At 58.3% G+C, this 22,067-nt stretch overlaps 5 protein-coding genes across 5 annotated transcripts; 1 reads left to right on the top strand and 4 right to left on the bottom strand.

Annotated features, from left to right (window-relative positions):
- Positions 1 to 1,925: 1,925 nt before the first annotated feature.
- On the bottom strand, positions 1,926 to 5,181 carry CMQ_1221 (f-box domain containing protein; the record flags this gene model as incomplete). Its single annotated transcript, XM_014318300.1, has 3 exons — positions 1,926 to 2,501; positions 2,566 to 4,398; positions 4,462 to 5,181. The coding sequence occupies 3 exons, from the start codon at positions 5,179 to 5,181 to the stop codon at positions 1,926 to 1,928; spliced, it is 3,129 nt and encodes a 1,042-aa protein (XP_014173775.1).
- Positions 5,182 to 6,522: 1,341 nt separating this feature from the next.
- On the top strand, positions 6,523 to 8,050 carry CMQ_1439 (small nuclear ribonucleoprotein; the record flags this gene model as incomplete). Its single annotated transcript, XM_014318518.1, has 2 exons — positions 6,523 to 7,184; positions 7,666 to 8,050. The coding sequence occupies 2 exons, from the start codon at positions 6,523 to 6,525 to the stop codon at positions 8,048 to 8,050; spliced, it is 1,047 nt and encodes a 348-aa protein (XP_014173993.1).
- Positions 8,051 to 8,431: 381 nt separating this feature from the next.
- On the bottom strand, positions 8,432 to 9,226 carry CMQ_847 (n-glutamine methyltransferase mtq2; the record flags this gene model as incomplete). Its single annotated transcript, XM_014317926.1, has 1 exon — positions 8,432 to 9,226. One exon carries the CDS (start codon positions 9,224 to 9,226, stop codon positions 8,432 to 8,434), a length of 795 nt encoding a protein of 264 aa, XP_014173401.1.
- Positions 9,227 to 9,688: 462 nt separating this feature from the next.
- CMQ_864 (uncharacterized protein) lies at positions 9,689 to 13,374 on the bottom strand (the record flags this gene model as incomplete). Its single annotated transcript, XM_014317943.1, has 3 exons — positions 9,689 to 10,350; positions 10,418 to 10,596; positions 10,856 to 13,374. 3 exons carry the CDS (start codon positions 13,372 to 13,374, stop codon positions 9,689 to 9,691), a joined length of 3,360 nt encoding a protein of 1,119 aa, XP_014173418.1.
- A 2,860-nt stretch (positions 13,375 to 16,234) lies between these two features.
- CMQ_1677 (snf2 family helicase) lies at positions 16,235 to 22,011 on the bottom strand (the record flags this gene model as incomplete). The annotated part of the gene is made up of 5 exons (XM_014318756.1): positions 16,235 to 16,431; positions 16,705 to 20,059; positions 20,345 to 20,453; positions 20,520 to 20,896; positions 21,346 to 22,011. 5 exons carry the CDS (start codon positions 22,009 to 22,011, stop codon positions 16,235 to 16,237), a joined length of 4,704 nt encoding a protein of 1,567 aa, XP_014174231.1.
- Positions 22,012 to 22,067: the final 56 nt, after the last annotated feature.

The raw sequence follows: 22,067 nt of genomic DNA, 5'->3' as shown, positions 1-22,067 counted from the left end.
AAGAGACTGCTGCAGGGCGCACGCGTAATTAGATGTGCTTTCCACCTGGCGGAGCTGGAAACGATTAGTATCCATCCACACCGCAAGCACACAGACAGCCCCTATGTACATACCGCTGTGCGAAACACACCAGATGTTTCCATGCAGACGAAGGCGTCCGCGTCTGCGTCCGCGTCTGCACGCTGTCTTGGCCAGGTCGGTCCAGAAGCAGACTACTCCTGCAGTCGTTCCTTCGAATGCAGCCCTGTCGGCAACAGTCCAACCCTAGGCTTCAGGCGATCGATCCTCCATCTGTCTTTTGTTTCGGAGACTGAAATTCGTTCCTTCCCTTTTTTATTTAGGGCCATAGGCGCTGAACCAGTGCTGTTGTCTTTTCTGTTTCCCTCCTGTTTTCCTTTTGGCTATTCCTGTGGCTTGCATTAGGATCTCACCTGCTCGGCGCCAAATCGTCTTTGATTATCGCTGCGCTACCATGTACGTACTGCTGCCTACGATCAGTCGCTGGGCAGGTGTGCCCGACTGTGTTCCGCAGACCAGGACAAGGGACAGGGCAGCTAGACGGCGAGAGGTGGCCGCAGCATCAGGAGCACGTAGCGCAGTGCAGTGCAGCGCACTGTGGCAGACTGCAGTCGTCGGCTGGGGCGCCGTCCTCTCGACATCTGCCGTGCAACCAGCAACAGGGTTTACCCCCCTCGTGAGCCAGAGGCTGCGCCCTCGTTGTGGAGAGCTGCAGCAGTGGTAGCGTTGCTGTCTGGAATGCAAAGGCTCTCCGAAGCAGGGCGGGAAACCTGGCTTCGCCTTGTGGCTTCACAGCTCGTAGACGGTGGAAATATTGGCATATTGTCCTGCAGCAAACTTTATTTCCGAAAAAAAAAGAAACGAGATAGAAAACAAAGTAGTAGACACCTAATGCTGCTACTTTCAGGTTCTTTGTTTTTGTAAGATACCCGTACTATTCCCCTTCATCCTACTCCGTACAGCTGTACGCTCTGCTGTCATGGTCTCTTTCTTTCTGCCGGTTCGAATTTCTTGTTCTGGTCTCTCGTCGTTTCCCTCCTCTTCCCGTTTCCTCCCACCCAATTTTTATCCTTCTATTTTTACTCCCGTTGCGGTTTCACCGACTGCCAAGAAATCAGCTGGGAAGAGGCCTGCTCGGCGGCCACAGTCAGCGTGTCCCCCCTGAGGGGTCCACCTGTAAGCGTCTGCTCTATAGGCTTGCGTGCGGGCCAATACATTTCCCTGCCGATGCAAAAATGACTTCGTCACCTGAAAACCAGAATAGGGTACCACAGAGACCTGCCTTGGCAGTCTGGTCTTTGCAGCCAGCCTACACACTGCGTCACCTGTCTGTTTCGTAGTTGGATCATGCCCAATAGCCTGCAGTGCCTGCGATGCCTCTGTGCAAGGCCAGACATCCCTTGTGACCTCGAAGAAATATCGGTACTTTAATGACGTGGAGGTGACGAAGAGGCCCGGTCATGATCAAATCCGAACAAATGCTCGAGACACATCACCAACCTGGTCATAGGCCAGACGTCGGCACGGATGTTTCTGCCTTGTCTTTGAACTTTTTGAATTTCCTCTGTAGCTGGCCGTTTTATCCCAAACATAAAAAGGTATCTGACTATCCCTTGGTCCTTCTAAGCCGCCTGTGTCAGCTGGCTGCATCTCTTCCTCCCAATGCCCATATTTGGCCTTTTTGTTTCCTCTTGTGCCATGTATGATCTAGTCCCTCAAAAATATAAACACACACGCAAAACATCTTCGAGACGTAGTCCCACAAGAAGAGAAAGACGAAAACACGGCCGATAGCGAACGAGTATGACAGGTCAATTTCCGACCAGCCTAAATCACATGTTTCTTGGCGCCCGCTGACTGTGTTGTATGGCGGCTTCAAAAAACGGACCAAGACACCCTCCTCTCATCTACAACCGAGCCCGCCGGGCCTTGAAGATGGCAACCTTGTCGTCGTAAAAGAATATCTCGCGCACGTGAAGACAGGGCCCTTTACTGACTTCGGTGAACGAGTCATCGTCTGAGTCGGCATCATTCAAACCGTCAGCATCGCTGTCGCCGCTGTCGTGGCCCGCGGTCCCGACGACGCCGGCGATGCCAACCGTGCTGGCGGCATCGTCTGCACCATCGGCATCGGCATCGTCGTCATCGTCATCGTCGTCATCGTCATCATCGTCGTCATCATCGTCGTCATCGTCGTCGGAATCCGACGTGTCCGTCCCGTCAACGCTGTCCGCGGGCGCGGTCACGGTCGGCTGCGCAAACAGCTCCGCGCTAGACGAAGTTCCTCCACCGCTGGCCGTGCTGCTGCCGGACTCGATGACCTCGAAACACTTGTCTGCAATGCCGATGAAGCACAAATGCATTTCTGGGCAAAGTGTGGCTACAACAGCAATCTGCATGGCAAGCTCAGACTCGTTGATGGCGTCATTTTGAGCAAGGTGCTGCACGTGCAGTGACAGCAACTGCGGAAGGTTCGACAATCTCTGCAGGAAGTAGTGCTACTGCATGTTAGCCGATTCTTAAGATGGTGTATGCAAACCGACGTACCCAATCTCGATAGCTTATAGAAATAGCCAACTCTCGAAGGCCAGCCATACGGCCGCTCGTAATGTAAGCCACGAGCTCAAAGGTAAGGACCCAGGGGCGTCGGTAGTTAGGGCCGCCGGAAGGGAGCAGTCCGGTGATGGACATGCCGTGGATGAGCAGCTTCCTGAGGCTCGATCGGTGGGGCTTCACGGCGTTCTTGAAGATGTCGCTGATAGAGATCTGCTTGGAGACATCGGTGCCCCGGCGGTTCTGCAGGAAGAGCACTTCGAGCGAGTCGGGCGCCAGCGTGTCTCTGATAAAGGACAGCAGCGGCTTGGAGACGATGTCGGTGTGGATGTGCTTGAGCGCAAGCTGGTAGCGTGCCGGAGAGGGACCGACAGGCATGGCGGCGCTGCCGGCCGGAGACGACTGGACAGGGCTGTGGCTGCTTGATGCGGCCATCGGGTTGAAGTGGCGCTTGAGCTGCCTCCACAGCGTCTCGTGATGGTGACAGGACAGGATGGTCAGGGTAGTGATGGTCGTCCAGTCGATGGCGCGATTGCACACCGGCATGGACAGAGGAACGCGGTCCAGCTCGAGCGTGGTTAGCCTGAGCTTTCCGTCACGGGGCACATTTCTCTGTGCCGGTGTTGCTGGTGTGGTTGGAGCTGCCGCAGATGCTGTTGGTTCTGGCGCAGGAGCAGCACTGTCCGACGGCGCAGACTCGCCATTCCCGGGCACAGAAGCAACAGCCTCGCTGGCCGGGGTAGTGACGCCATTTGGAATCAATCTCGAGAGTGGCCGTCTGCGGATGTCGCAGATACGACCGACCAAGACGCCCAAAACGCCGCCCAGCCGCCGGTTGCCGATGACGCTCTCTCCCGGCCAGCGGGCGTCGAGGTCTACCTGCTGGAGGCTGGGGTCGTCCCAGGTCTGAACGAAGTCCTCCCGGTCGGCGTGGGCGGCGATGCCGACGCGTAGCTCGGTGAGCCGGTCCCTGGACCGCTCGATGAGCACCGCCATCTCGTCGACATAGGACAGCTCATCGATATCGAGGACGGTCAGGCTTCGCACGGGCGGGACGACGCTGAAGGTGGGAAACTCGACGCGGCTGGCCGAATAAGGGAGGTGGACCCGGGGCGGCGGTGGTGAGAACAGGCTGCTGGCCATCGGTGGGATGGTAAGGCCAAAGGGCGGCGGTGGCTGAATGGCCGGAGCGGGTGCAGGGTTGGGGACCACGGCAGCGGCAGCGACAGCGGCAGCGGCAGCTTGGGCTTGAGCAGCCGCCTGCTGGCCACCGGCGATCGAGTTGTCGTGCCAGCGGATCCAGAGCCGGTCCAGCTTGCACTTGCGCTCTTCGTCGTGGTCGGGCAGCACGGCCAGCGCCATGAAGACGTCGGACACAACTCCGGTGCGCATATCCCACACAAAGTTCTCGAGGTTGGCCATCTTCGCGACGCACAGGGCGACGAGAGTGCCCAGCATCTTGCCGCTCTCCTTGTTGATCATGTACTCGGACACCCATTCGGAGGGCCCGTTGCCGAGCGAGAACTTGCGGGTGTACTTTGCATAGTCGGTGGTGCCGAAGCGGGACTCGTCGAGAAGGCGGCCGGCCGGCGACGAGAAGCCACGGGCCAAGTCTGTCTTCAGCCGGTGAACGGTGCGGGCAAAGGCGCTGCCGAGACAGAGAGTGGAGAGGCCGTAGGTCAGAGCGTCCACCGTCTTTCCCTCGGACGGTGGGGCAGCAGGATCGGGCCATATGATATCGAAGCGGGAGTATATGTGGGGGATGGCGAGGCTGTAGAGAGTTGAGTTTGTGAGGGCCAGGGCAGTCAGGTCGTTGGTGTGGTGGATCTGGCCTGGGTCAGCGATGCAGAGATGGGAGAGTGAGCTGCATGTATCGGCATGACGACGTACCTCTTTGACGACGAGCCGAAGCACGTCAACCGGGAGCTCCAACAGGGTCAACGGCTTTCTTGACCGCCCATTGGAGGTAGGGCCGTAGACGTGTCGTCCGTCAGGCATGGCCTTGGCCGTTGTTTTTGCGTGCTTGGTGCCAGAGGTGGCGGCAGCCGTGCCGAGCGCGTTGTTGTTGCGGAGCTGGTGCACGGAGACGGCATGCAAGGCCGTCGACAAGGCAGCAATGGGGGGAGAAGAGGACGGCGAGGCTACTGGGCTGTTTTGCAGGGGAGGAGCAGTTGTTGTAGCGGGAATAGCCGGGGCGGCTGGAGGAAGAGCAGACGTCATGGTGGGAGCGGTAGTGGTGATGGTGGTAACGATAGAGGAGGCTGAGGTAGCACTGGCCGTGATGAGCTCCTCTTCAGCCTCGACAGCCAAACTGGCAGCATCCATTGGCAGGACAGCGAAATTGGCGGCTGGCGGGGCTGTAGAGACGGTGGTTGTAGCTGTAGCAGAGGCTATAACTGGGCTAGAGTCTGGATCTGAGGCTGGATCTGAGGCTGCACTTGTGGGCGTATGGACATGCGAAGTTGTGGATGCGGTTGCCGGCGGCTTCTTCTGGGCCTTGTCATCCGGCTGGCTGGTGGCGACTTCGTCTAGAGGAGGAGGCCGACCAGGACTGAGACTGTCGGGGGTGGCGACGACGACTGCAGGCAGCGCTGCGGCTGATACGTCCATGTCCTGGACGAGAGAAGATGAAGCAGCGCAGACAGCTTCCGAAGGCATGTGGACTTTGGGGGGAGATATCCAAATCGGGGCCGTGGGGAGGAGGCCGTATTTCTGTATTTTTGCCTCTTTTTTCCGAGTCAGGCGAAGAAGGGCGGCGGCCACAGGGGCAGCTCGATCAGAAGCCGGATTGCCGGCCCGTCGTCGAGAAGAGGGTGAATCTGAGCAAGTCGGACGAGTCGGCCGCGGAATGGCCGGACAGATGAGGTGTTGTTACAAGAAGCACAGACAGAGGTCAGAGTCGAAATCAGCAAGGGGACAGACAGGTCAACTGGGGGAGAACACCTAGGAAGGGCAGGAGGAGCGCCCCGTCTACGGGGGGGGGGCAAGTCAGATACAGTGGGGCCCAACGAGCACGCCTGCCCCCACATAGTATTTGTCTGCCTGATACGCGAGGCAGCAGTGGCGCCAGCGGCTGCTTGGGGAAAGGCGCCATCGAGCAGGCCAATGAGACTGCTGTGCTTACCTGGCAGAGAAAGGCGACCGCCACAAAATGGCGCGTTGTTGGTGATGTGCAACGAGTGCTCTGCGTGCTGTAAGGGTGGTGTGCCGAAGGGCTGCAGCGCGCGGTAGGGCTGGAAGAACGGGGATGGCCTGCTGCTGCTGCTGACTCGCCTGACAGCCCGGCACGGACCTCGACCCATCTGCGCAGACACGACCACGACCACGGCAATCTGTGTTCTGTGGCGCCGCCGTACGGAATGCTCCGTGCTCGTGCTCGTGCTCGTGCTCTTGAATATCTCAACCGGTCATCCAAGTGCCAACCACCTCCCCAAAACCCGTTAGCGCCCGTGCTATAGCGCTGTCGACCAGACCCAATCAGTTTCAGGCGCGGAGGCCCGTATCTTTTAGGCCTTGGACCGCAGTCGCCCATCTGCCTAAAGCTTTGCCAGAACGCGGCCGTTTCCTCGTCAGACTTTCTGCCCCTCATCAATTTGACGGCTGTCACCGCTGCTGCCCCCCTCTCTATCCAGATCGGATCCCTGATAAAGCTGCTTCTCTGTGTGACTGCGGCCGATTGCCGGAACGTCGGACCAGCCAGTCAAGAGGAAGAAGGAGAAGGAAGCAATACAGACAGAAAAAGCAAAAAGGCACACCAGTCTGCCAACAGACTATTACACGCGACCCGCCCTGATCTAATACGACGACGGTCCTGCCAACTCCGCAGGCACTAGAAAAAACAGAGGGCGAGATAAAAGCAGTGCCCATCGCCTGCTGCTGCTGGCCATCGCCGCTGCCCGATTCATAAAAGCCTCTACCGAGCCTGCCCTTCTGTTCGCAGACCCAGCCACGATGGCCCAGTTCTTCGAGGACCTCTGGGAGTCCATCTTCACACCGGGCCCGACGCCGACGCTGCTGCTAGCCACTAACATCACCTTTGCCGTGCTGCAGCTGGTCCTGTTTGTCCTGCTGCTGTTCACCTACTCGATTCACTTTATCATCCTCTCGCTGCTCAGCGGCGGCCTCTGGTGGTCGGTCAACTGGTTTGCCGGCGAGCTCGAGGCCGTGCGGCTGCGCGAGGAGGCCGAGGCCGCCCAGCGTGGCGGCGATGGTCACGATGCCGACGAGGAGCGCGAGGACGTCGACACCGACACAGACAAGACGCGGCGCCGGACCATGCGGCGCATCACCACGCCGCTGACGACTGACAGTGAGACCGAGGGCGAGTCCGCCGCCGTCAGTCGAGAGGTCGAGCCCGTCGAGCGACGCGGCGAGCTGAAGCAGCGCAGGGCGGCCGGCGGAGCAGCATTAGTGCCAGCAGCGGTTGCAGAAAAGGATACAGACACAGACACGGCAGCAGGACCAGAGAGCACGGCGCCCGCAGTGTCGGCCTTGTTGCCAAGCGCCAAGAGCGTCGACCACGGCAGCCAGCAGCGGCTCTCGGGCAGCCGGTCGGGTGTCAGCACCGAAGACGAGTGGGAAAAGGTGTCGGAGAACGAGAATGAGATGGAACGGTAGAGCGAGACAGAGTGAAAGGGAAATAATCGACTGGTACATTCTCTGTTGTGAGATACGTCTCAGATGCCCGTACTTTCCAGGCGCCCGCGCCTAGATACTACTACTGCTGCCCTCGCCAGAAACGAGCCCGACGGCCTATAGCCCAAATTGGCGTGTCGGCGGGGTATGAGCTGCAGCGGCCGTGGCGCGTGCATCACGTGACGTGGCGGCCTGACGAACAATTTTCTGAGAGCTTCTCGGAGAAAATAAGACACGGGCCAGCTTGGGAGTCTCCTTGTCAACATTGATTGTCCCACCGCACCGCCATCTCGCCCGGTAGCCGCGCTCTTTTTCGCCTGTCGCGCCTGTATCTGATACGTCCTTGTCCGCCGATCGGTCGGTCCCCCCACAGCGACGATGAAGCTCGTACGGTAGGCAGTGTCCCGGTGTTCTAGTGGGTGCTTTCTCGATGCTCTCGGCTGACGCGGTCCCGTGCAGATTCCTGATGAAGTGTGCCAACGAGACGGTGACGATTGAGCTCAAGAACGGCACGATTGTGCACGGCACGATTGCGTCAGTGTCCCCGCAGATGAACACAGCGCTGCGCAACGTCAAGATGACGCCCAAGGGCCAGGACCCGGTGCCGCTGGACACGATCAACCTGCGCGGCAGCACGATCCGGTACTTTATCCTGCCAGACAGTCTGCCGCTGGACACGCTGCTGGTCGACGACGCGCCCAAGCCCAAGAACAAGGCGCGCAAGGAGAGCGACCGCGCCGCTGCTGGCGGCCGAGGTGGCCCACGAGGCCGTGGTCGGGGCGGCCGTGGAGGTCCGCGAGGCGGTGGTGGTGGCCGTGGCCGTGGATTCCGTGGCCGCGGCTGAAGAAGATCGGTTCCGGGACGTCGAGCAGCTCCGGGGACATGTCGGGGAGGAGTCTGGGATGATCATGATCTGGCTGACATAAGCCGACAAAGACGATTCCATTCTCAATGCTGCCAGGATGGCGAGCTGCTCTCAATGGGCCTGGACAGTCTGCGACAGGGACTGTCTGTTGCTTTTGTTTACGTTTTCGATTACGTTTCCTTATTTATAGGTGCCGCATTGCTTGTTCTCGGCGTTTCAAGGCAAAATGACAATCGGCGGTGGGAATGCAGAATCTAGTGAGATTGGGCATGAACGAGGTGTGCGTGTGTTTTGTACTTTGGAGTAGTGACTGCCAGTCGTCTTCGTCGTCCCTTCTCCTCTCTTTTCCCCCTCTCACCCCTAATCCCTCCATATCCTCACAATCTGCAGCTTCTCCCAGCCAGCCTGCTTCCCGCTCGAGCCCACCGTCTCGGCCTGCCACCGTCCACCCTCGTCTGCCCATGCCCGGATGCGTTCCTTCACAGCCTCGGGTCGGTTCTGCGCGCACAACAGCACGTAGGCGCAGCCTCGTGTGGCCAGCACGACCGGCAAGGCTGCCAGCAGTCGATCAGTGGTCTCCATGCCGTCGCGACCGCCGTCGCAGGCGAGCGCGAGGAGGTGGCAGTCGCGGGCGAATGTGAGGGAGCTGTTTTTGCTTGTGTTTTTCATTCCGTCCTCCTCCTCCTCCTTTGGCAGGCCCGGAAGCTCTGGCGACGGCACGTACGGCGGGTTGAACAGCAACACGTCGACCTGTCCCGGCCGAAGGCCTGACACGAGGTCGGCACGGACAGCTCCGAGAAAGGAGACGCCAGCTCTTTCTGTCTTTTCTTCGTCGCCCTCCTCGCGCATCGCCCGGCGCACCGTCTCGGCCGTCGCCCGACAGGCAAATGCGTTCACGTCCACGGCCATGGACATCACGTGACCGTCGCGGCCAAACAGATGCGCCGCCTGGGCAGCCACAAAGGCCAGGACGACGCCCGAGCCCGAGCCGACCTCGACGACCAGCGGCGTACTGCTGCTGTCGCCGCCAAAGCGGCCCTGCAAAAACGCCGTCTCGGTCGGGCCGGCCAGCGTGTCAATCATCAGAAAGGAGTCCTCGGCCGGCTCGTAGACGCGGCCGTACGGCACGTGCGAGGTGTCCGGCGTGGGCAGCATTCCGACGACTATTGGTAGAGAAGCGTGCTAGTTTTTCGGGGTTCCGGGTTTTTGCACATTGTTTTGAGTCTATTGGCAACTCACTACGGCCTTACTATCGACCTTGGCCGGCAAACCACATTTGCACCAGACAGAAGCACTGCTCTTGCCCATCTTCTATTTCAACTTTCTGGCCTTGTGACCCACAACGTATTCCATCGTACGTTTCTTAGTGATCGTATAGGAGCACCATGTCATCTTGGACCCGCCTCTTCACGAGGCCGTATATACAAGTACAGAGTACTCCGTACAAGCATCATCCTGTCTGTTAGCTTGTCTTGCAGCTAATTTGCTATCGTATTAAAAGTACATTTCGTCTTGTATTGATTGTCTCCTCGCCTCTCTCCTCTCCTCTCTCCTCTCCTCTCTCCTCTCACTCTCTTTCTTCTCTCTTCCTCTCCCCTCTCTCTTCTCCCCTCCACCTCAATGCTGCAACACCACCTCCTTGCCCGGCTCCCATTCCCGCAGCGTCTCCTCAATGTTTGTCCAATACCGCAATCGCACGGTTTCGCTCCGTGCTGCCGTCCCGTCGTCCGCCGCAAAAGCCTCCGCCAGTGCCGCCTCACTGGCCCGCATCCGCGCCTCGTTGGTAGTCCGCAGCGGCACTAGGTCTGCCTCGGACGTCGCTGCCTCAATGTCCTCGCGCGCCTCGAGCACGGCCATGAGGAGGTCCATGCTTCCGGCCGCAGCACCATCACCATCACCACCCCCCAGCGTGCTCTCGTCGCCAGCCAGATCTATGCCGAAGCGCTCCCGCAGCAGATACTGCGCCCGCAGCAGCGGCGATGCCAGCGTGCGGTAGGCTTCGTTGATGCGAGCTGAAGCCGCCTCGGCCCGCGCTCGCGCCACCGAGTGACCGCTCGCTCGTTTGGTCTCTGCCTCGCCTGCCTCTCCGCCTGCTGCATGGTGAAAGTCCGGGTGGGCGGCCGCCTGCAGGCGCAGAAACTCACGCCGGAGCGCGCGCACGTCGACCGCAAACGGACCCCGTGGAGGCGGACCCTCCGGCACTGACGTGGCAAAAAGGGCGTAGAACGGAAGCGTCTCGCCCTGCTCTTGCTTTCTTGCTGTGCTGCCCCCTCCTGATGCTGTCGACAATGTCTGCGATCGCAACAACGGCCGCCACTGCTTTGCCGCTCCACAGCTACTGCGCACACGAACTGAAGCCGCTGGCCTCGTCAGCAATCCTGTCGCTCCAGGCGTCCACGTCAATCCCGTCGTCCCCGTCGTCCCCGTCGAGACCTGCCGTCGTATTCGTGCAGCGCCAAGTCGAGACACCGCGAGCGCACAGACAGCACACAGCGGCTGACGGCCCGTCGTCACTGCTGTAAGCGCTGATCCCATGCCGGACAGCTGTTGTGGAAGAGTGTCGCCGTTGAGAAGGTTTGAATAGGTGGATGATTTTTTACTAATTAAAAGCCCCCAAAAATAGACATGCAAAAATTACGGGCTGTAGTTTCCCCCTCTGTAGGCCTATGACGTCGCTACAAGCTCCTAAACACCTTTAACTCCGCCCATTTACGAGCCAGATTACGTACTCAGTATCCTCACGAAAGAACGACCGCCCTCCAACGGCCTCTTTCTGTGTGCCACCACCGCTCCTTGTCCTTCTTCTGTGGCATTTCCCAGTTAGCATTCCACCGTCCAGTGCAACCGTCTGGCACGGCTGCCTGGTCCATCACACCCCTGACGCTGATGCTGCCGGTACCTGTCGCCTCGCTGTTATCTGCCAGCAGATCTTCCATGTCTAGCAGCCCGCCCTTTTCGTCTGTCCCGCCGACATCTGCCACCAGGTGGTATTGAATTCGGCTGTGCACCGTCCCCATAAACGCACCCACCGCTTGGTTCTCCACCAGCGCACCGCTGTCGTTGCGCACGTTGACAATGAATCGCGGCGCCTGCTTCGCCGATTCGATCCGTCGCTGTGCCAACCTGCGCGCCTCGAGCAGATCGCTGTACAGACGTGGAAGGAGACAGTCTGGCGGCGCAAACGCGGGGCTCGTCGGCGTTGCCGTGCTGCCTAGTGAATACGACGTGCTGCTCTCTGACCGCGAGTGAATGCTGTCACCCGTGCTGCTTGACGTGCTGCCGCTGCTTCCACTGCCACCAAATGCCTTGGAAAAGAAGGATGACATTGACGAGGCCGAGTCACCACGTCCGTGTCCCCGTCGCGGCGACGGGAGGACCGCTTGCTGCTCGCCGGCCTGAAACCGGTCGTCTGGCAGCTCTGCCCGCAGCTGTGGTCGGCACAGCGCCTGGAATATGCCTTCCGGGTCCGCCGGTGCCCGCAGTGTTCGTAGGCTCGGGAAGCCGTTGGCTGCGATGCTGCGCGCCAGCGCAATGTCTGCCGCGTTCGCCCGGTTCGCGTATGTCGGCACGTCCCAGTGCAGCCGCCGCAGCGATGCCGACGCCAGGTAAGGAAACAGCCAGATGACCTCGCCAGCCGTCAGTGTCGGCGGGTACATCTGCACCATCGTGAACGACGTCAGTAGCCTCAGCTTCGACAGGATGCGCGCCAGCGCCTGCAGCGAGTCGAGGTCTACGTGGATCAGCGAAAGCGACTCCAGCGACTGGCTGTTGTTTCGCGATGCAAACGTCGACAGCCCGGCCGACGACACGCCTGCCACATGCACCAGCGACAGCTTCTTCAACGGCGGTAGTCCAAGCAGCGTCGCGTCGCTGAATGACGTGTGTGGGAGGTGCGAGAGATACAGGTTCTGCAGAGCCGGCAGACACGTCAGTGCTTCGATCAGGAGAGTGTCCGGCGCCAGCGTCCCTCCCGCTTTGCAGTGTACCGTGAGGCTGGTGAGATACTGCCAGGAAACGTGCATGTCGAAAAAGTTGGCGCTGTGCTGCGGCTCCAGTGGTGGTGGCACCGGGACACGAAACGGTGACGAGAACTTTGAAGCGAACTGCGAAGAGACCGGTGTTAACGGTCTTGGCGATGGAGGCGGTGTTTGCTGGACCAGTTGTGCTAGAGACAGCGGGATCCCGCCTCTTGATCTCGGTCGTAACTGCTGCTGCTGCTGCTGCTGCTGTGCCTCTTTTGATGGTGTCTGCTCAATGATCCAGCTCATCTCCTTCAGACGACGTCTCGTCGACAGGGCATGGAAGAACTTCCGAAAGGTCTCATGGTCGTACGTCGGGTAGAAGCCGACTATGCGTTCCAGATTCGGGCAGGCCATGACGACCGATGCCACCAGATTCTGGTACTCGTCCATTGATGCTCCCTTCGGTAGGCTCGGCACCTTGAGCGAACGCACAATGGCTGCAATCTGCGGACTTGACCGCAGCGTCCGCCGCAGCAGTACCAGACGCGTGCCGTGCTGCCGCGGTTTGAGCCTCTTTCGCTGTTGGGCCGAATCGAGGCCGACCAGCTGCACGTCCTCGTACAGGGCTGCTCGTGCATACTTGAGCATCTTCCGCGCCGTCACTGCCATCGAGCACGCATCCCGCATCCAGCAGGTGGCACAGCTGTCGCTGCCTCGCGAGAGATGTGCCTCCTTCAGCTCGTCGAGAATGAGCTCCAGCACTTCACCCGGAAGTGCGGCAAAGATCTCGCCCGCTGCCGCTCGCTTGCGGGATGTCTTGATCAGCGCAGGCCGCTTCCATGGGGACTGCGCCTGCGTCTGTGGCGAGTCGGGCTGCTTGGGATCCGTCGTTGCGGATGCTGCGGACGCTTGGGACATCACCGTGGTACTTGATGACTGTGAACTGTGAGAGCTCCAGCTTGGTGACCGCACCCGTGTAGAGTAGTCCGAGGCCTCTCCAGAAGATACAGCGGTCGATGCTGTAGACGATGCTGTAGACGATGCTGTAGACACGTGGCTCGCGTTTGACATGCGCCGAGGCTGCTGCTGTGGGCTTGAGGCTTCTTGCACAAGCGTTTGGGTGGACATGCCGTTCGACTGCTGGCGCTGGTGTTCTCGATTTACGGCTCGGCCGGTTCGTAAGACAAAATCGTTGGTGGACTGCGCTCGTCCGGTCGGTATTGCTTGGTAGGAAGTTGTCCGAGGTGGAAAAGCGCTGGTCTGGACGGGGGCAGAGCGGCCGACCTGCTGACTATATGGAACACTGCTAGCAGGAGCCCAATGCTCCCCGGAGCCGGTCATAGCGCACTGTTGCACTCCGAGGCCAGACAGCCTCGCCTGGCCACTCGTACTCGTACTTGCAGGGACTCTAGTGTAGTGGCGCGGTGGGGGCCTCAGGAAATTAGTATCATAACCAAGATCCAAGGTTGCCGAGGAGGCCAAGTGCCTTTGGACTGCTGATGCTGCTTTCCTTCTGTGGGCGACACGATGACCAGCGAGAGAGAAAGGGGTTAGCTAAGATAGGACAATACTCAGAGTAAAGCGAGTGTGCTAAAAGGGGAGTCAAGAGCGGGGAATGAAGAAGCGATGGGCGGCAAGATGGCGCGAAACGGCATAGGGAATACGTTGCAGAACAAAATAGCGTCTTGCCGGCTGGTCTGCGCCTTACTGAATGAAGCACAAGACTGCTTCATCCCGGGCACGGACAGCACCCATCATTTAAATGGATGGCAGCCTGCCGTTGGCGAGCCCCCGACCAGAAAGGTGGACTGCTTGCAGACGCCCGATGATTGTGTCCGGTTTCTTGGCTGGCTGACACAGAGCAGCCACAGCCACACGGGAAGGGTGCATGGTGGATTGAGTGGTGGAAGAGCTTTCTTTGTTTCCCTTTTTTGTTTCTCGGTGCCCACTGGCGCCAGTCCTGCCGGCGCCGAACAGCCCATGCGCCAATACTCCAAACATAGTGCTCCCGAAGCTCGTATGTAGAAATAAGTATATGGCGTCACGAATATTGGCTTATGGGGTTCTGGTGGAAGAATAAAAGTGGGAGCTGGCCGACAAGCTCGTAACTTGTAACTGAAAGCGTTGCAATAGCGTGGACCAACTGGCCAGTCAGCGGAGACGTCGATAACGCCCTCCATGGAGAGGTATTCGTACTGTGCACTCCGTACTTGTACCGAGTGGGATTGTCCGTCTTCAGGCTTAAGATTCTCCGTATTCCGAACTCCATCCTGTTCTTCCGGGACATTTTCCCCTGACCGGCAGCCAGCCTGTGGCCGTTGACGCTAAAGCACAGGGGCTAGGCTGTTTCTGCAGCCGCTAGAGCCAGGAACGGGTTGAGTTGTGAACAGGCTTGTGCTGATCCATCGGAACCAGTGCGAGTGGTGCAATGACATGGACAAGTTGGCATGGGGAAATTAAAAGACAGCCTCTCGCCTGCTGGCCTGCAGATCGACATGCAGTCCGCTTGTCGGGCTGTCTTTTCTCTTCTTCCCTCACCGTCCCAAACTTCCCTCTCTTAAGGCGCAACGAGGGGAGGCGCTTGCCAAGCCAGCATTGTGGCGGGAGGCGCCCTCGACCCGGTCATCGACTACCAATTGTTCCTGAGCCGACTGGGGGGTCTGCGGCTGGCGGCTAGGCTTCAAACAGGATGTGGTGGGGAAGGGGGCAAAGCAGGGCAGCAAATAGACTTAAGCACAACATATCGGACTCACGGCGATGGGGGGGAGGGACTAGGACTTGCTAGCCCGACGTTGGAAGTCTGGCTGCCGCTTCGACTGGCAAGCATCGCCCGCACGGCTGAGGGTGCTGATGGGGTCTTTGTCAGCCATGAGTCCGTCCATGCGCTTCGCGCTTTGTGCACAGCTGCCGTCGACATCGGTGTCGATGTTGGCACGGGCGTGTCGGCTTGCTGACGACCGTGTGACGAGCGTGTTGCTTCGTGCATGGTGCTCGTGTCAGCCTGTGGGCTGCGAGTGAAGAGACGGTCGAGAAGGAAAAAGGAAGCGAAAAAGAAATAAAGAAACGAGGAAACGAGGAAAAAGAGCGGCAGACGGGGAAATGCCAGATGCCAGATGCCAGATGCAAAATACAAAAGCGAGAGCCCGGGTTCTTGTCTTCGTCCAGCCTGTCTGTCCAGCCTGTCAAGGCTTCAACACCCCGTCTTGTGCGCCGTCCCGCCTTTGCTCTTGTACTCCTGCAATGCGCCATTATGTTGTTGTCGTTATCTCTGTCGATGGTGAAATGCGGTGTTGCCTCTGCTGTTGCCCGGTTCGCTGGAATGCCAGTGTTGACAGGTAGCTCCTTCCGGCAGAGGTGAGACACGCTCCTTCTGAGAAACATCTATGGTATTTACAATACGTCTGCCCATCTGCACATCGCTGCCCGCATCAATGCATATGCATGCCAGACACAACAAAAACTCGCAGCACCTCAGCTGTGCTCGCCAAATACAAGAGATCCGCCTTGCCAGGTTGGGACTGTGTTGGCAACAGTGACATCTCGAAAGAAGCGACTGGCGACATATGCGCAGGCATTCTTCCTCTGGCGCTCGGCAGACACCAGCAATCGACAGGACGAAAAGCCGGGACCGGACTCGAGACTCGGTAATCTTAAGCCTGGCCGAGGACGATGTCACGTTCTACGAAGCGAGCGCTCGTTTGTCGGCCAGTCATTGCGAACCATCAGCAGGCAGAGGTACGACTGACGCTGTGTAATTGATCTCCTGCTTCCTGCTTCCTGCTTCCTCTTTCTTCCCTTCATGTTTATCTCTGCTCTCTAGTCTATGGTCTGCTTCCTCGCTTCGCGTGCCGCTCGCGTCTTGCGACGAATCCCGCCGGAATCTGCAGCTCGCAGCTGTGTCCAATGGGGAAGACCCGCAAGCTCACGCAATGAGTGCGTCGAAGTGGTACCGAAATCTCTGCGACGGGGAGATGCAAAAGTACAGAGTACGAAGTACTAGTAAATATTGCTCCAGGCTTTCGCTGGCGTGCGGCTGGATGGGCTGAAAACAGGCAGCCTAGACACCAGGCAGCCCAACAACGAGTGGCGGTGGCTGGCGGCTGCGTTCAGCCGTGCTCGCTCGTAGATCCGAGGCCGCAGTTGCCCTAGGACGCCTTCTCATGTTGTGCCTCTTGAGCCGAACGCATTAGATGTCCTGCTGTCATTCTGGCGAGTTGACAAACCGAACCTGCACGCCTGACAGTCTTGCTTTTTTCTTGGCTGGTGGCCGTTCCGGTTCGGTCTTCTCGTCGATGGGCAGCTCACGCTTTTCCGTTGGTGTTGATTTAGATGCAGCTGCAGCATTGCTCTTCGTCACGCCCACCAGACCTTCGTCGGGGTCTTCCACCCGTCCAAAGCCTCGTCCAAAGAGGAAATGCGGTGTGGCAAGCGGTGCCATTTGTTTCCAGGGCTGATCTCCACTTCCGTCGTCGCCACAACCTCCACCTCTTTTACCGCCATCCCCATCACCGTCATCACCACTTCCATCATCACCACTTCCATCATCACCACCTCCACCTCCACCTTCTAGAGCTCCTCGATCTTCTCCATCTCCTCCACCGTTACCATCACCTCGACAAACTCCTCCACTCCTTCCACCCCATCCACCTCCACTACCACCCAGATTCACACCCGCATGCAGAATCCACTCAAAGATCGGCCGGTCGTCTAGAATCGTTTTCATCGTGCGATGTTCCGCCTGCGTCATGCTCCGGCGACGCTCCACAATCAGCTCCTCCACGCTGTCCCGCAGCACCAGCGTCTCGACCGATACCTGTCGCTGTTGGCTGATGCGCCGCACCCGGCCGATGGCCTGGGCTTCCACCTGCGGGTTCAGTACCGGACCGATAAAATAGATGCGTGATGCCGACCGCATATCCAGCCCAAATGCTGCCTGCGAGAGGTCCATCAGCAGCACGCGGAAGCGCGCGTTGCCGTTGAACGTCTCGACGTACTGCGCCCGCCGCTCGGCCGTGATGCCGCGCGCGTAAATCAGGTGGTGCACCTGCAGCATCTCCAGGTGCTCTGCCAGGTAGAATGCCACATTCTCGCTGTCATAAAACACAATTATCTGCTCCGTCTCCTGGTGCCGCACGATCGCATCGAGCAGGTACGATAGCTTCGCTGACGCTGTCGACACTATTTGTGCCCTTGCAAGCGGCTCTGCAATCTCTGCAATCATCGGAGTGCTGATCGCATTGCTCATCTTCGGGTCCATCTCGGGGACCGACGGTGTTATCAGACCTCCTCGTCGCTTCAGACTGTTGCCCCCGTCATCTCCCAGGCCGGTGTCACCAGCCAGCTTCGGCGTCACCTTCGTTCTTGACCTCGATCGCGAGTCTTGGTGGTTCTGCTGATCCTCTGCCTGCTGTCCCTGTCTTGCTTCCGCCCTCTGCACCCGTATCCTCTCCCGCACTTCTTGGCCCTTTCGGACGAACCGGCCGTCCTTAAACATGACTTCGAGAGAGTGTGGCGCATCTATACACGGCCGCAAAAATTGTTGAAGCGCTCGAATCAGAGGAGCTGCCGTGCAGGTCATCCTTGTACTTTCTGAGCCTTCAGTCTCATTTTTAGCCGCCTCGTCATCACCTGCATCGATGGACCATGCATCTGCAAGCTGCCCTCCAGCCTGGTCCACCCCCGGGAAGTCGCGCACGTAGACGGGCACTTCATGGAACTCATCCACAAGCCGCTTGAACTTGTTGTCCTTGGCCATCAACCCAAACGCAATGGCCTCACGTAGCATCTTCTCGTCTTTGGCGCTTATGGCCACCTTGCTGTCCGCCAGAAACTTCTCAGCTGTCTGCACCGCCCGGGCAATCTCCGTGGTCGAATAAAAGTAGCCGCCGAAAAAGGTCGACTGTCGCGTGTTATTGACCAGCTGTAGCAGTGCGCTACGCTGCCGCGGGTGGAAGAGGTAGTCCTGGTCCGCCCGCTGCGACTGAACCGCGTTGAAAACGATCATCATCGAGAACAGATTCAGACAGAGCCGGTCTTGGTATGAGCCGTCCAGGAGCACAATCTTCTCCACCACCGGCGGCAGAAGGTCGCCCACCTCCGATTTTCGGTGCCGGATAATGAGTGAGTCCAGCGTCGAACGCAGACAATTCTTTCGCCCGCTGCTGCGGCTGCTGTGCTTCGGCTGCATCACATATATTGCCCAGTCTGCAGGCGTGTCGCCGCGCTCGTTGGCGCTGTTGGCCCACGGCCGCACCTTGAGGTACAGGCTCGCCATAGCCCCGATCCGCTCCAAGTCCTTCCGCTCCTGCTGATGCGATGATGCGCCCAGCTTGTTAGAACCAGCCATCTCTGCCTTTTTCACTGTCTCTTCCGTCTCGTTCGTCTTGCTGCTCGGCGTCCCCGGCATTGTATCGTCTACGCCGAATAGCCCTGTCGATGGTGTGCCCGTCACGATCCACCGTGCCGAGGCCTGCAGCAGCTCCAGCACGAGTAGCACGTTCGACTTCGCTCCCATTCGCGAATTACCCAGCCGGTGTCCCTCGTCCACAATCACTCGCTTGAAGTGCACTGATGCCAGCGGCGACTTGAACACGACCCCGTTACCCGTCACCCGGCGGTCCCGCTCCAGCTTTTCGAAACGTGGGATCGAAAAGAGTAGGATGTCGGCCTCGAGAATATCTGCCACATCTGGCACCGGCACCTTACCCGACACCACCAAAACCTTTAGCCCTTCCGTGTGTTTGTCAATCTCCTGCTGCCATTGGCGGACCAAGTTCGCCGGCACGATGACCAAACTGCAGCTGCTCAAATACACCAGTTCCGGCATTGGAGGCGGAAGCGTAGACCTGCGCGGGATCCTGCAGGCATCCCGGCCGAATTTGAAATGATCGGGCATGTAATGTGCCGGGTTTCGTTTGATAACGTCGATGCAGTTCTGGTAATGCTCCGGCACGCTATCGTCCGTCTCTTCCAGGTAGAATTTCCATGGCACCGACTGCTTTGCGATCACCGCCGCTGCCATGTCCGCCAGAGAGCCAATTTTTGGGCGCCTCACACCAGTCCCTCCGCTGCCGTCAATGTTGCCCCGAGACAATTCTGGCATTTCTGCCGGGAAGGCTCTCGTGGCCAAGATCAGGGACAGGCAGATCAGCGTCTTGCCTGTTCCCATCTCTTCAGCCAGGATCCCACCCGACACATTGTCGTAGTAGCGTGGGTTCCGTAGCACATCGCCCGTGACATCGTCGTAGAACCACGTCTGGCCATGTTGGTCGCGCATCTGCAACAACCGAGGGTCGATGGTCCGGCCAGGACAGAGCTCACGCTGCAGCATCACCGCCGCAGAGCGGCTCTGGTAGCCGTACAGCTTCGACTTCAGGCCGCGGATCTTACTCGTAACGAGCGAGTCCATTACATGCTGGTTCACACCGTCTCCTATCAGATCAGGCTGTGGCTTGGGAGACGAGATGCTATTAAACATTTGCAGCAGCGTCATTTCCATATCGTCATCAACAACGCTGCCTGCGTCTGGACCCTGAGCCAGTGTAGTGGCCGAGTGGTCTGACCTCCACTGCCCGCTCCATGTTCCGGGGGAATAGTCCAGTTCGTTCATGAGAGCTACGAGGTACTTCCGCAGGTGTAAGCCTGAGCGAGAGACTAGTCGTCGGTAAACGTCGTTGGGAAGCACGTAGACTCGGCAAATTATATGGTCTGCGCTGTCTTCACTTGCCTTGAATGAGACCCAAATCCATCGATTGCTTATCGGTTCCATTAGAGGAATCCATGGCTCCAAGTCGAGGAACAGCATCCGCTGGGGGATTTTGAGACACGGCCCTGGCTCAGGCGGTATGCTGCCGGGATGCGCAACGAGCTTCCAGGTGTTGCCACTCATTGCGGCATCCCAAATGCTTCTGTCTTGTGCGGTGAGGCCATTCGCCGAAAGAACCAGACAGCCTGCTGGAATGTACTTATCCAGGCGCACCGCGTCGGCCATGCCTCGCAAGGCTGTCACCCCCACAGGACGGACCGACTTTCAGTGGTGGGTGTCAAATGCAGGTTTTGAGCACCTCGACAAAGCGTGGGCTTTTCATTGGGTAATTATGTGAAATATGTGAGAAGATATGTATCTTGCAAGACAAAATAGGAATGAGTGTCTGCTAAGGAGACTACATATATGGGGGTATCCAAGAACAGTGGATCCATCCACTAGTGCCTGCCCTGCATAGAGAAATGCGGGTCAACCAGCGATTGGCTCCCATCTTTTTAGTAAGCCAATTCTCCACTCCTTGAACTTCTTCTCCCTTGCAGGTAATACGGTATTGCTGTCCTCCAGCTCCCCAATGATGGCCTGGATGGACCCTTCGGGGAGGTTGATCTCCTGAACATCAGAGTTCAGTTTCTCCAGGATCGCATCTGCCTCTGCCCTATGAATGAATCTGTAGAGCAGTTTGATTGCCGGCACGGGCGCTCCACAGCTGCTCGATGCGTACCGTATGTTGCTGTTGAGGACCCAGACGTATAGAGTTTGAGCTGCAAAGGCCCTCTCTTCGGACGTCAATCCAGCCAGTGGTAGCATGTCGTAGATAGGCATGATGAGGGATTTGGACGAGCCTGACCGGGAAATGGTCGCCATCAAGGTTGCAGCGAGGCACTCTGACAGTGCTGGCTGAAGTGTAGCCTCTGTATCGCAGTGCACTTGCCACTTGAACAGGGTAACAGACAACATTCTAAAGTTGAAGTAACCAATCTGCACACGGCACGATGCACAAAATATATTTAGGCTCTGGAACAAAGATTTGCCATGGGCGGGCTCAATCTCGATGCTCTTCCGGTCCGAAGAGCCCTTTTCAAAGGTCGATTCTGAATACTGACAACAAAGTAAGCAAAGCGAATCGTTTGATGCGCAGGAAAAATAAAATAAATTGAAAGACAACATAACGAAAGAAAGACTAGCGTGCTGATCACATATTGTGTGGTGCATGTGCCTATGATTAATACCGCCGCCCTCCATAACTCTGGACAGCTGCAGTGAAAACTCAAGGTGAGGTGACATCTCTCTTGCCAGGACGAGAGTATGCCCATCGCTTCGGGTAGAAACAATGAACGCACGCCCTCGTCTCGGCTTCCCACAGCTTGTGTAGGAGCAGAAGTGATGGCCAATGTAGTTTGCTCTTGGGCAGTTGTATCGGTGACCATGCTATTGAGTGGCGGCAATGTGCCCCAGCCTGGCCACCTTCTTGATACCCGGGAGAAGATATGGAAGCGAAAAAACCGACCGAAGCAAAAACAGACGAAATAAAAGCATGGTTTCCTTACCACGATCCCCCCACAGTCGCTCTCTGCGAACACGAGGGCAATCAGGTCCACGAACCCGACGCCTGCCTGTGCGGAAATGGTACTGTTGGCACCGTAGCCGCGTGCTTCCAGGTCCTTGTTGGTGGCCTTGCCATGCTCGTGTGCATCGCCACTGCCATTGCTACTGCCGTTAGCAGGCTGATGGTCCGGCTTGTGACAGTGCCAAAACTCCATCATTTCGGCCCAGTTGTCGCTGGGCAGGTCCTTCCATACGCCGATGTTCTCGCCTGCGACTACTGCAGACCGACAGGATCGACAAGCGACCGGCATGCCTGTCCGCAGGTCTCGCGCAGACCATGGCGCCAGATCGTTGACTGCCGCCGCCGAGGCTGCCGCATTGTGGCCGTTGAGAGCACGACCGACCAGAGGGAGGCGCCAGGACGCGTATTTTAGTCCGTCCTGGCTTTTCGGCTGCGGAATGGCCAGCCGTGAACCCGCTGCGACCACAGGGCCCGGCAACCTCAGCTCCTGCACCAAATTGCCATGGCGAATGCGGAGCGTCACTCCATCGGGAAGCACTTCGGTCACTGTCGACGCATCAACAGCACTAGGAAGCGTCACAGATACAGACACTTGACGAATGTTGGGAAGAAGCTCTGCGTATATCTGGATTGGGCTGGCTGCCATGCTTGAAGAGCGATGCTGGTTGGAAAGAGTGGTTCAAGCAAATCGTAAATTTTAGC

This window comes from Grosmannia clavigera, assembly GCF_000143105.1.
Source record: "Grosmannia clavigera kw1407 unplaced genomic scaffold GCSC_140, whole genome shotgun sequence".
NCBI classification, from domain to species: domain Eukaryota; kingdom Fungi; phylum Ascomycota; class Sordariomycetes; order Ophiostomatales; family Ophiostomataceae; genus Leptographium; species Leptographium clavigerum.
Note: the sequence above shows the minus strand (reverse complement) of the source record. Positions and strands in the feature narration are given on the sequence as shown.